We start from the raw sequence: 14,556 nt of genomic DNA, 5'->3' as shown, positions 1-14,556 counted from the left end.
TCTTTCAAATGCAACAGCCATTGAATTGGGGTGTATAACACTGTGCAAGAGTTTTTAATCCCAGCCACCGGGAATGCACACAACAGTGTATTTTTTGGTGCTGTTCTCAAGCTCAAATAAAGAGGGTTTCACCAGAAATTGTATCCGACATGTTAACATGGACAACCGGTTGACGTTCTGCATAAAAAACATTTGAAAAGCTGCAAGATGGGAGTCCTTGACCCCCAGTTTGTCTCCAAGCTGTGGCCTCACCGTCATGGGCAATGACTGTCACCAGGGTGCAACAAATGGCCGGAAGTGCCAAGATGGGAGAGTTTTGGGGGGAAGGGGGGTGGGGGTGACCACTGTATTCCTGTATCAGGTTTTTCTGGATAAAGCGGATACATAAAAGGGCAATCTTTACTTTACTTAGCAGACGCTTTTATCCAAAGCTACTTACAATCTGATTGGTTTGTGGTAACCTTTTGGGAGCCAAATGTCTAGTTTTCAGACCTATGTGACAAGATTCTTTTCACAGCTCCTCTATTCCCTTTTCCCTCTTGTTTCCAGGCTCCAGTTTGGCTCTTTGCAATTTCTCTCTCTTTTCCTTTGCATCTCTTTTTCCATTTCACTAATGTTTCTGTTTTATTGGTACATTTTACATACAATAACTTTACATAAAATAGTAATCAACTGCATTAATACATTAGAAACATCAGATTAGTTAGAGAATACATTGCTTATAATTATTGGAGTCAGATTATCAAGGTCAACGCAATCTCTGACGTCCACCCTTCATTGCAGAGTTGAATTAAATTTTCGGGCCAACTGGCAGGGTGTTTTAAAAATCTAAATAAAGGTTTTCCCCATTTTTTCAGGAAAGGCAATGGAAGGGTACTAAAGGTATAGAACACACAGATAATAATTAAGATGTGAAAGTGGCAATAATTTAATTTTAGAAAAACATGTTTATCTACAGATTTACTACTAAGAACTCAGGATTGGTTTCTCCCAAGTCTACACATGGAGGATGATATTGTATTGCTGCTCAATAGAACAATAGAACAATAGGAGTCTCTTTTACTCTAGGAAATTTAGCAAACAAACTTTTCAGGTAAACCGATTTTCGATCAATGTTTGATTATTGGATAATGTTTGTTGCTGACACACTTTCAGCCTGTTCACCTGAATTCTGAGCACCTGCAACTCTCTGCACCCCCCCAGAGATCGGAGCAGTTGACCATTCTTGAGCCCATCTGTCGTGTGTTTGCTTAGCATAACATCTAATGATTCTAAACTCTGTGTAACTTTTCCCAATCTAGGGGAGACGTAACAATGGCGTGGAGAGGGAGCAGTGTTGACACACCCAAAAGGCTATGACTAAAGGTACAATTAAGTGCTCTTTAATTATCCGTGAATAACACATCACAAACAACAGGGACAAGAGAAGAACAAACAAACAGAAGATGTTAGGCAGCGGTTGGGAGAGCCAGAAGAGACAAAAAAAAGTGGCGAAGCTAAACACACAGGCGGCGACTCTAACACTCAGGGAGCAGTAGATCCCTACCAAAACTCCCAAAACATGGACCGAGGTCTTCTTAAATATCCAGCCAGTATTCATGTTGCATTTACACTCAAATGCATGGCTGCGCACAAATACAAACATGATCAAAGACAATGGTGGGTGCCTAGCAGTTAAGGAAGTGGCCCTGTAATCAGAAGGTTATTGGTTCGAATCCCGATCCGTCAAGGTACCACTGAGCAAAGCACCGTCCCCACACACTGCTCCCCGGGTGCCTTTCATGGCTGCCCACTGCTCACCAAGGGTAATTTCTGAAGGTTTCATTCTGCCTTGATTTAAGCTAACAAATGCAAATGTGCCAGGCTTCACAGGTAATGGGTGTGTTTTCAGAACAAAAGCAAGATAACAATGGAGCGCAGCAGGATGCCAGTAGGTGTGAGGTCCTGGGAATTTGTGCAGGCTTAGTAAATCTAGTGTTAAAAGGAGAGGACACATTTTGTTGTGTCACCGTGTGCTTTGCTGCAGTGTATCACAATGACAATCCCTTCACTTTTACTTCACATGACATTGGCTGGCATGTGTTCTGGACTACAGATAGCAGGCTGTCTGTTTTTTTCACACAACTCAAGAAGCATCCATTACATTTTAGAGAGGATCCATGTCAAAGGGACAGATTCAACATTTTAGTTCAGGTTTTTCAGTATGTGGAATTTAGCCTTGGCAGAACTGCATGTGACTACATATAGCCCTAAAAATGTCAAAAACACAGCTGAATACTTCTGAATACCTTCAATTAAGGGTCGTCACAGCGGATAAACCAGTCTGGTTGTCCAGACAATTTGCCAGGCTGAAGATTAATGCTGGATTCCCTTCCTTAAGCAACCCTCCCCATTTACCCTGAATTTGGGCCTGGGTTAACTGAAATCCTCCACATTCTTATATGAAATCGGAGTACAAGGTGCTTTGATATTATTTGATGATTATTAGGATAATAATTGTTGTTGTCATCCTGTCATCCTGCTTGTGCACTCTGTTTGACAGAAGACTCGCCAACTTTCCTGATCCCTGAGTTTAGGTCAAGCTAAATTGCACAGTTGCTGAAAGTAGCTGAGTGTTTTAAGGGCTTTTTAATGAAGACAAATTCTCAGTTTTCTGAATGTCACTTGCCAGTGAGGCACATTAAATATTCACAACAGCCACATTGGACGAGGATTAAGTTGTCCAGTTTTGGCACAGCTTTCTACAAAACCAACTCCGGTCTCAAGAGAAGCCCTTACAATACTTTGCATCATTCTTGTCCAAATACTGTCAGATTCCAAGGTATCAGTGCGAAGCAAATCATCATTAAAAAGGTAAAGTTTACTTAGTATAAGAAATGTTTAATAGCCTCATGTCATGTCTACGAGGCTCCCAAAAGTCATCATTGTGCTAATCATTTCTCAGCATATTAAAGCAGTCTCCAGGCTCTTTTTATTTATATGCTCAGGGTTTCATGGGAGTTGATCAGGACTGGATTGCAACACAGACTATTCACACTTGATTTATAAGTCCTGGAAAAGTAATAAAAGCTGCCCACTCAAGCATTTGAATCCAATTATCTTTCATGGAATACTGGTGTTATCCAATTAAAACTCCCTGTGCTCTTGAGAATTATAATAAGTTATTATTATTATTTATATATTTTGGGGGGGCTTTTGACAGGGATGATGTATAGAGACTTCTGTACAGCTTGTTCAGACAAGGATAACTGAATGTAAAAAGTGAGAGAAAGAATGTAATGTCAAATAGTTTCTAGGTTAGATCATCCATATTCGGAGGACATTCGGGAAGGTTTATTCCCGCAGTTTTTAATCAGCGATGACTAGAAAATCGGTGCTTTGTTTGAGTCCCATCGACTTCAGGCTTACTTGTTTAGACTGGTTGAAGTTGAGATGATCCCTGTTACCCTGACTCCTAGCTGCCTTATCGCTTCCCTTCCACTGGTGGTGTCCAAGCGTTCATATAATAAAAACCAAACTTACCTGCTTAATTGTGTGTATCTGCATTTGGGTTCACCTACTTTCACAACACTCGCTGCTCCGTGGCTGTGTAATCTTTCGCCCTGTGACGTTTTTTGTTCTTGAGAAAAATTATGTTCACTTTACATATCAAAATGGATGGAACATAACACAATATTGATTAAAAATCATATCCATAAATTGTTACTGTTTTAAATGTCCATGGCAACTCCAAATGGATTATAAATTTAAATGTAGAGAAGCCCATTATCTGGACGTCTGTCAATTTAAAAGGTTAATTGAGTACTACAAACCACTTTTGGAATGATCTTAGTACAGCTGGAACAGTTGTCAATGACTATTCCTTTTTCATTTTGTAATATGTTCTATTCAAAATCATTTCCCTTTTAATTGAAAACAAGGACATATAAATAAGAAATAAATGTACCACAATAAATATAATAACATCTGGAATCATGAGCTTTATTCAGCAATATAAAATATACACCAGGGAAAATAGTTTCCTCTATCAATCATATATTTTTTAAATATTTTATTTGTTTTAATCCAAAAATCATCTTACTTTGCCCACTTGCAGATCCCAGTGAAAAGAACAGTCAAATTCCACACCAGAAGTTCACAGAGTTAAAAAAAGAGTTTTTTTTGTGTTTGTATCAATCTGGAATTGAGGATAAATGGGTTAGGTGAGGATTCTCTTAAATCCTCACATCCATTTATTGGGACTGTTTGGACTCTGACTCTCGAAAGAGTCTGGCCAGTGTGTGAACCTCCGGTCCCCATTCATCCAGGTCACTGGAGTCAAACTCAGATTGGGCGGCAGGGAGATCCAGGGAGCTAATGGATCCGGTGGGAGATCCATGGCCCTCGTAGGCATAGGTCTGCAGGGAGTCATATGGGGGTCCCCTGGTGTCCCGGTCAGCCACCGCCACCCTCTGTTTGATTATTTCATTGATATCCTCATCAGCCAGGGCCAAAGAGACACAGCTAGCCCCAACAGCAGCCCCTGCTTCCCAAGCCTGGAACAAGACGTCTCTCCGGAGCTTCATTTCCCCGACAGCTGAAGGGTTCCTCAGTGCTGTGATGTCAAAGGCCTCTGTGTCTTCCTCGCCGCCTCCCTCATCGTCGTATGTTACAACATTCTCCCGAACGTCCTCTTCCGAAATGATAAGCGGCTCTTTCTTGGTCTTCTTGCTCCGGAGAGTGACAAACAGCACCACGATGGCTAAAACCCAAAGCAGAAAACCCCTATTTAACCCTGTTTTGTTGTCCTTGCATCACTTCTGTACTTTACAAAGCAAAATCAGATATTCTGCATTAAAGTAGTAGAAACTGTTTTGGCAGTGAAGTCATGCTCTATAATTGGAAACTGATAGCTGAAGTACCAGTGGTTTTAACACATGCTGCAGGTATGCAATCGGTTCTCACGTCTGTCTCTTACCCAGGAGGATGATTATGCATAGCAGGATGGCAACTAGGGCTCCAGTGCTGAGGCCGGCCGAAGACAGGAAAGCCTGGGCTTGGCAGACACGTGCCCGGCCACCTCTCTGGCAGGGGCAGACCCTGAGGGTAAGGGTGCTGGTGCTGCTGAGCAGTGGCTCGCCCCCATCCCCGACCTCCACGGCCAGCTGGTACACCTCCTGCTCCGCCTGACTGAAGCCCCGCCTCCGAGACATTATACTGGCACTGTTATCTGCATGAGGAAAGAGCAAAAGATGTTTTTTCTTGGTGGGAAATGCATTATGCAAACAAGCGCAGCCTGAGTGCACTGGGGACTCCAGAGAAGGATAAGCAGCATCTGCTGATTGGCTATCTGCACTTTCATTTTCGGCTGTGCGCTTTTCTCTTTCTGATGATTACAGTGTTGGAACACATAGTCTGTGCCCCTGGAAAAATGTTCCCATATAGTGTGGTATAAATCATTGCATTTGAAAAAAAAATAAAAACAGTGGTTCTTGTTTCTCTGACTGAACCGGTCTGAGCCAGTAAAAGAAAAACAGGCTTGTAGAGGGGTCAGGAACATGGTGCCTTATTAAGTCTTCCCCATTATACAACTTTTCTCATTCTGAAGAGGCCTGGGCAGAGGGTACAGATGCATGTCTCCAACTCCCCCAGATCAGCATTTGCAATCACGGCCCACCACTTCAACATGCAGATTCCACAGGCCTCCCTGGGAACCTCTGTGGTGTCCAGCATCCCAGGCAGCAGAAGGAGCAAGATGGGCTCTCTTCAAGCCAGGAGCCTCTCACATGCAGGGGGGCAGTGACCCTATAGGTGTGGGGCTTTCTATTACTAGACCAAGGGACTGTGAAGCACGGCAACACGTAAGGAGCGGACATTTGTTTTGGTGCCATCGCCAACAGTCAGTCTTGCTTACACTGCATATTTTGACTCATCCTGTTATCCTCATTAGGCAAATCAGCAAACCCTTCACTGTTTTTAGATTCACGCAGGTGAGACCAGATTGTTGGCTTGAACCTCTTAAGAATAAACTGCACAAGGCAATATGATTAGAAGCCTATTTCAGAGACTTAACAGATGTGCTAATAATCACAAGGTAGCTATCAAATTAATTAAAAATTACTGAAAATGTTTGTGCAACCTACTCCACAGAGTAATTTGAGGAGCATGAGCTCAGATGCTGCTTGTTTTTTCTCAAGCAGAAACTGCAGTGGGCCATATGAAAATATTTTCCCAGAGTGGGGGAAAATTCACACTCCACGCCATGGTTACTGAGCATCACCAATTAGACCCTGATGTCAACCCTCTCGCGATAACTTGTCTCAGATTAAATCATTGGATTAAATCATTCATAAATAAAAATCTGTGAAAATATCATGGGAAGCAGGCTTGCTAAAACTACGGTGAGAGGAAATTCCTCTCACCGTAGGACGAGCACCACAGCACGTGCAGAATGAACCTTCTGGCTCCCTTCGTGACTGCAGCACTGGGAAACGTGCATGGCTACAAATGGTGGTTGAAAGTGAACTGGTGGGGATGCCACACCAGACATGAGCTGCTCCCATGAGTGAATCCTGCATCCCGGATGAGACTTGAGACGTGTGCATTCCTACCCACGCTTGCCCGGTTCACTCTACTGGCTCAGTGGTTGCTGGTGTGCATAAAATGAGCGGTGCTGTTCAGCTCGAGGTTATTAGTATTTGCAGTGGTGTTTCACTGATTAAAGATGACACAGGATGTGTTGGGCTTGTACAATCAGTGATGGGCAAAATCTTTTGCAGGATGGGTAGTTGGCTCTCCATTGTGTAAACAGGGCTTTAATAGCTCATCTATGGGGATGCTGTCTTAGTGCTGTAATGCGTGAGGGTAGAAAGGGCTTGGCTGGAGAAAAGGGGTTCAGAGAAAGGAAAAAAAAAAAAAAGAAAAATGCAACTTCATGGCTTGTGGTCAGTGTATTGCTAGCTTGCTGCAGCGAAAGCCTTAGAAATTCACCAGGAGCCCCTTTCTTTAGCTGATCCCTAAAACTGGCCACCTGAGAAGGCATTGTGCTGGCAACGTCAAGACTGGTTGCCTGAGAAACACCACTGTCAGCATTTCCTTTATTAAATGGGTGATTTGAAGAGGTGGTGGTGGATGTGGGGCATAACAAAATTGTGTCCAACAAATTGGTTTTTAACCCTTCAGAAGAAATGCTGGTCTAGAGCCTGCTGTGTAGGATCCATATTGGGCCCTTTTTTTGCACAAGTGCAAAGGCAAGTGCTCTGTCATCTCTGGCAGCAACATGTAACAGAAGACACCAGTGCTGTTTGCTAGAGCTTTATTTCAGTATGGTGCTGCACACAAAAATGTAAAGCTGAAGATAGTGCTGTTCACACACACACACACACACACACACACAAAACAAGTCAAAACTGACCATTTTACATTTATTTAATGTAAAATGGTACTGTAATAAAATGTTGAACTCAACAGAATTAATCTGTAATCAGAATGTGTAAAACAATGGAAATAAATTATATATAAATAAATAATAAAAGCACAAAAATAAATAAATATAAAAGGATCATTTCTATTATACAGGGTGGGCCATTTATATGGATACACCTAAATAAAATGGGAATGGTTGGTGACATTGAACACATTTTATAAGTGGTCAGAAACTTGTAAATAACTCATGAAAGAATAAAGTTACGTTAAAAGCACACCATTGTTTTTCTTGTGAAATTACCAATACATTTGATGTGTCACATGACCCTCTTCCTATTGAAAAAAAACAAAAAGTTGGATCCAAGATGACCGACTTCAAAATGGCCACTATGGTCACCACCCATCTTGAAAAGTTTGCCCCCTCACATATACTAATGTGCCACAAAGAGGACGTTAATATCACCAACCATTCCCATTTTATTAAGGTGTATCCATATAAATGGCCCACCCTGTACATTTATATAATAATAGTGAGTACATGTGATGCACTGACATGATATTATATAAACAAATAAACTTGAAGTTTATTAGAGTTAATTAGTTTATTAGTTTTTATGCATGTTTTATATTTATATTATTTAGACATCTGGTAATTATAGGTAACTGCACACAGACCTATTTATTAAGGCCAATCATTTAATTACTGTAATGCCATGTGGGATGGAAGTGAATGAGGAAACGCAAATGCTCATCACAGTGCAAGTAAGTAATAAGAAACCTGATCGTTGGAACAAACAGAAAAGGCACAGCAAAGTCTTGGAGGAAGTTTACAAAAAGTGAAGTGATTGTCACACGTGATACACAGCAGCACAGCACACAGTGCACACAGTGAAATTTGTCCTCTGCATTTAACCCATCAATCTGAGTGAGCAGTGGGCAGCCATGACAGGCGCCCGGGGAGCAGTGTGTGGGGACGGTGCTTTGCTCAGTGGCACCTCAGTGGTACCTTGGCAGATCGGGATTCGAACCAGCAACCTTCTGATTACGGGGCCGCTTCCTTAACCGCTAGGCCACCACTACCCCAAGGGACCAGCGTCTATACACAGTCTACTTTTGAAGCCCCCTAATGTCAGGCATGACGGCACCTGGTCTTATCACCTGTGCCCAATCCGGACAGCCTATAAAGGACTGGAGCTCCGCCCCTTCTGGAGCTCCGACATTTTCATGGACTTTCGTGAACTTGACTTTGCAATGGTGTACGTGTTAGTCTTTTGAGTTCTGGCAATCGCCACACACCTGCGGGCAAGTTTATGTTCTCCCCTTTGTTGAAACTGTTTTCGGCCACTGAGCCGCGTTTATTTGTGTGTATTTATTGGTTAATAATAAAACCCCGTTCCCAGCATGTCCCGCCTCTGCGCTTCCTTCCCCCGTCAGCTCGCCAGCGTGACACCTAATGCAAACAGGTGTCACCTGACTAGCCCAGTGACACACAAGGAATCATAATTACTAAACATATCAATTACCATGTGATATTTTGCTCCATCGAGCATTTCATTTATTAGTGTAATTATTTACCCAACTGAGTAGTTGTTTCACTAAGTGTGATATGATAATTCGTTTTAATAAGTAATTGTGCATACTGAAGCTTGGCTTATGGCAGCATACTGCAGAAAACATTTGTAAATACAGATTTATGATGGACTTTGCACAAAGAGAAAAGATGAGGTTTCAAATATTTTATGCGTTAATCTTAACTTTGCATTCTTTTTTGTGTGTGTGTGTGTGTGTGTGTGTGTGTGAATTGTTCTGTGACCTCAGCATAGCAGAAGTAGATGAACAGTGAAAGCTGCTTTGCCTTTTTGTTGGTTCTTTAATGCCTTACAATAACATTTCTGAAACATTATAATATTTTGTTATTAGGTTGTTTTTGCTTCTATTAGATTTGCATTTGAATGAGGAGGCAGTGGTGACCAGCCGACATGAAGACTCATTTCAGGGTGCTTCACGGTGACAAATGCTACTGTAAATGCTACTGTCTCACCTGCATGTTCTTATTTCTTTGCTTTGGTTTCCGGGATATTTTATTCAATTTTGGGGTATCATGAAGCCATTGTCAACATGCAGGAGACACCCGGAACTTACAGGAGACTTGGTATCTCTGGACAGTTTTTAAAATTAATATTATACATTTTCATGAGGGTGTCAGTGAAACGGTTTTACTCATGTCATATCATATTTCAAATCACTTCTTAGGAGAGGATAGCATTTTAATTATCATTTAAAAGCCGGTACGTCATGTTGAACTGTAATAAAACAGCTCTGAAAGCTGTAAAATGATGACTAACCTCACATCTGTGACTAAGTGTGCTATCATCAGTTTTTAGTTGTTTTACAAGTAATCGCTGGCTGGAATCAATTTATAATGGAAATGGAGTTTGTGTTTGTTTCGTGTTATGTACACAATATCAATTTAAAAATTTCAAAATATGAAATTGTATTGATGAAATTGGCTGAATGATGACGTGGAGGTTAGCATTTTGGTCTTGGTTTTCACAGATGCTTAAAATGTTTACATTTTGAATGCCCTCTATGTAGTAGAGTAAATGTCCTAACTTGCTGTGTCCTTGACTGTAGTTTTGACTGTGGATGACAGTTGAATAACATATATGGCACATATATGGAAACTCTTGAAATCAAACTGAAAAAAAGTTGCTCAAACTTCCTGTTCAGTGCAGCCCTAGACAATGAACAAATGCTGCATCAAAATACCTTGAGTAGGTTCTTTGAATTGGAAGTGATATTTTTATAAATCAAATGATCTGTTGCTCATTGACAAATCTCTTTAAATTGACCATACAAAAAGAAGTGCTCTACAGTGTTCAGTTCACCATCTTTGAAATGCAAATCATAATCATGAGTCAATAATCATGAGTCACATGTTTTTATGTATTTATTAATTCATTTCATTTGGCAGAAGCTTTCACCCAATGTGACTTGAGAGCAGACAAGATGTGTCAACAACACGTCAATGGACTTAGCATGCAAAACCCGTGTGACTCATGACAACTCGTGAAGTTACTATTTATAACATGTACCTTCGTTATCCTTCAGGGTGAAGTTGGGGTTGACTGGCAGATCTCCAGGCAGAGAGAAGGAAAACCGGCCGTTTGCGAAGTCATCCTTGTCTGTGGCTCTGACTATCTGGATTACCTTTATATAAGAAGAGGCAAACAGAGAGAAATGAAATGGGGGAAAGAGAGAGAGACAGAGAGAGAGTTAATAAAAAGAAGGAAAAGACCACAGTGACATGCCTTTAGTGAAGGTCTCTCAGGATCACTAGTGTAATTGGACTACCTGGGGGTTTTCCTCTACTTTTCGTTTTGTGAAGGGCGTTGGGCAGAGGGTCCCGCGCGGCCTCAGGCACATCGAGCAGCTCAGCCTCAGCGGGGGGGCGGGTTGAGGGTCTGCGAGGCTATGTGTATTCTGTCTCCTAGCATGGCTCCTTCCCACTGAAATTGTGTCAGCTCGATAAGCTAAATTATCTCCTGCTAGCGGACTGGCACAGAGTGAGAACCTCCAGCTGAGCCCATTCCAATTATTTCGGCTTCACACCTGTTTGTGGCAGCTCTGGGATGGCCAGGTGAGAAGCTGGGATCGCCCAGTGCATGAACGAACCGTTCTTTCATGCTTTGTTTTAAGCATTTATTTTTTTTTAATCATTTTTTTTTCATTTATTTCTTGGTATTTTTAGTTTTGTATATTTTGGGTTTGAATATGGTGATGGATAGATGTAGATTTATTTAGTATGTTATTATAAAAATGTTGAGTCTTTCTTTTTTCTTTTATTTTTTTATTTCAGAAATTAATGAATAAATAAAGAAACCAATTAACGAACAAATGCATAAACGAGCACAAAGTAATGAGATTAAAAAGGGGAGGGTCGTGACCGGTAATGGCGCTCTCATTCATGTCCAACAGCTGTAGAGCTGCGCATGTTTTTGAACTAATGCTTTCATGCAGTGGAATTTCTCCATGAATCATCTCAATTAGAGGTCACCAGTCGACATCCACCGCAGCATCCCTTATGGATCTGACATTTTAAAGTATAAACGTGAAAGAGGAGCAATGGGCAGTTCAGAGGAGCAGATGTCACAACTTTTTTTCTTAGTTTTTTTTTATTTTTATGCAGGGTCTCTTAATTAGCTTTAGATGACAGCAGAAGGTGAGATCCAAGGGGACATGGGAGAAATGAGTCTGACAGAGTTGAAAGTATTGCATAAATACCACCCGGCAAAATCAGAGCCGGTCTTTTAACATTGTCACTCCCCAACCCCCTCAGCCAATCCCCTCCTGCACACCAGACTAAGGCAGTGATTCTTCATTAGTCCTTTTAAGTTTTACCTCCCGTTAATATCTGCTGCAATGTTGTGAGATGTCTCTTGACATTTAATCTGCACATGCATCATCTGTCACCTCCCTTATGTGCGCAGATTATGTGCCGCTGCCAGGTTAGCAGTCTTCATTCAAGGGGAAAAATATGAAGAGAAAATGCTGCGGCGATGCAAATCTGCGCTGCCCCGCTTTGCTGCGCACGGCCCCCAATTTGAATGAACGATGATTAACATTTCCAGCAAGCCAGCTCCGGAGCGTTCTGCGCTCAGCCTATCTGCTGCTGGAGACACTGGTACACGCTGAATAATTTATAGGTTCAAGGGGCTGCAAAGTCTGCAGAGCCCCAGATAAATCCATCCCTGATGGTGTCAGACGTATCATAAAAGTGTGTGTGTGCAGATGCGTTTGGAGTCTATGTGCGTTGAAGGCAAGAAAGAAGACAAAAAAAAAGGAAGATGCAACAAATGAAGGGAAAATATATAGAATATAATCAGGTTTGAAGATGGGTGCAGGGATTGAGGGTGAAGATAGAGTAGAGGCTGATTGAGGGTGAAGAGGAGAGAAAATGAGATGGCAAAAAAAAAAAAAAAAAATGGATTAGAAGACAGAAAGGAGACGGGATGCAAGTGGAAGACTCACCTGGCCCACTCTGGAACTTTCACACACAATGATGTCACTGTCTGTGGCGATGTACGGCATGTTGTCGTTGACATCCAAGACCTGGACCGTGACTGGGACATAAGTGACAAGACTGGGATTGTCTGTAAACAAGAATTTTTTTTTTTTAACAGAAAGCATCAAAAGCATAAAGCTATTGTTCAATTCATTTTGCAAATCCAGAACATCAGATAAAGTTTTCAAACAGATTTTCCAAAAAGTCAGTGATCATACATCAAATTTAAACCTACAGCCAATGTGCCCTTGTCCCACGAATGTCCAAAATTAATGCAAAAGTTGTGCTGAATACCTGCGGTTCTGTAATAAATATGAAGCTCTGAAAATCATTTAAAATAATATGAAAGTGTTTAAAACAGCATCAGTATGAAACAGTACTAATTCAATGTTCTGTACTAAAAATATAAATAAATGAAAGTTGATTTGTCACCAGACAAGAGTCATGTGACGTGATAAAAGACATTTGTGGCGGTGTGACTGGAGTCGTGTCATTGGAGAGTATTAAAATCCTCTGCATAATTCAAGTTAACCTACCATGACTGAATATTATGCCATCAGAAAAATAAAGCATATTGCTCTGGCAACATGACAGGATAACCACTGAACTCGCTTTGCATGAAGGAAAAACTCTCATTAAAGTATTCATCCACTCTGATTTCACAAAATTAGAAAATGCCTTCATTTATATTAAAACAAGACCGGTTGGAATTTCAGCCTCTAATATAGAAGCAGTATCTCAAGCTGTTGATGTAAAATACACACGTACACACACCTTTATCTCCCACACACATACTTTCCTTGGCGATATAAATCCAGACAAACCCCCACCCCCTTTTGTCTTAACATTTCCATTTATTAAAGTCACATCCTCAATGTGAGCTCAGTTTGTTTATCTTCTTACGTCTCCTGAGGTCACCTAAGTTGCCAGTTAGACACTTTAGCATTCAGTCACTGTCTTGCCATTGACCGATGACTCCAGTCCCTCCTGTCAGACTCCAGAATAAGCACAGACATCAATAACATGCCTGACGAGTTTATTCAAGCATTTGCAAGGGCCGCGTCACGCCCGACACTGAAGACATCGTCCTTGTCACCTGATGTGCTGCAGTCACCAGATATAATCAATGGCATCAATTATGAGTGTGCATGTGTTACTTGGATCCACACGCTCATTTCTGGAATACCTCACTTAATCTGTTGCTGTAAACAGCCAAGCGAACATCCAAATTGCATATCAGTCTCACACTAAGCCTTGTGATGGCATGCACTTCAAGACCTCATAACTGGTTGACAAATTATCATATAAGTGAGCTTATATTTAATTTAAGGAGATGTATAATCCTTGTCGATTAGTTGTTTAATGGCTTGGCAAGAAAATCTATTGCAGTATGACTGTGACCTGTTTTAACACTCACATTTTGTGTTTGAAATGTTAACTCAGTTAACACAAGCTTTAAGAGACTTTAAGAGGCTTTAAGTGCCACGAGGTAATGCCTTCCTATTTTTTGTGAATACAAAACTGAACCAATAATTTTGTGAATGATGAAAATGAAACTGAATGCTGCTCATGTTTTAATGCATGCAGCAACCATGTGCTTCAGATGCTCTGCACATGCATACACTTGCTAAAGTTAAACCTTCACAGATGCAAATTTACAGCAATATGACTGCATTATGACTGATCCAAATATTCTATTATTTTTTCATTATATTAATACAACTCTGTTGTATTATGTTTATTATATTTTTGGAACTGTGAACTTAATTAAAAAAACAAAAAGAATTATGCAAGTAAACTACTGCATTTTCATTTGTATAATCTGAACTATGAAGTATTTAATCAATGTAAAAAACAAACAAACAAAACAGCAAAACACTGGAAAATGGCATATGCAGGCCCTGCCCCTGCACGTCTCTGCTCCCAGCTCAACATACATGTTGTGGAGAATATGCTGTCGAAATAAATGTTTTCACAAGGGACTAAAACAAAGTGCATTTCATTCCGGGTTATTAAATTTTTAATTTATAGATGATGCTAGATTTGTGTATTTATAAGATTTATAATACTAGCATCTTATTGTATGT

General features: G+C 40.8%; 1 protein-coding gene across 2 annotated transcripts in view; it reads right to left on the bottom strand.

Annotated features, from left to right (window-relative positions):
• Positions 1-4,027: 4,027 nt before the first annotated feature.
• Positions 4,028-14,556, bottom strand: part of LOC114788448 (cadherin-18-like) — a 49,516-nt gene continuing 38,987 nt past the window's right edge. Inside the window, exons 9-12 of one of the 2 annotated variants that reach the window (XM_028977031.1) lie at positions 12,436-12,557; positions 10,500-10,614; positions 4,958-5,209; positions 4,028-4,741 (exon numbers count right to left, since the gene is read on the bottom strand). In XM_028977031.1, coding sequence (XP_028832864.1) covers positions 4,233-4,741; positions 4,958-5,209; positions 10,500-10,614; positions 12,436-12,557 — 998 coding nt within the window. In that variant the 3' untranslated portion in view covers positions 4,028-4,232. The remainder of the gene's footprint in view (positions 4,742-4,957; positions 5,210-10,499; positions 10,615-12,435; positions 12,558-14,556) is intronic. The other variant, XM_028977032.1, reaches the window with a different exon arrangement.

The sequence above is a fragment of the Denticeps clupeoides genome, chromosome 4 (assembly GCF_900700375.1).
Source record: "Denticeps clupeoides chromosome 4, fDenClu1.1, whole genome shotgun sequence".
Taxonomy (NCBI): Eukaryota; Metazoa; Chordata; class Actinopteri; order Clupeiformes; family Denticipitidae; genus Denticeps; species Denticeps clupeoides.
This window is presented reverse-complemented; position numbering and strand designations above follow the sequence as displayed.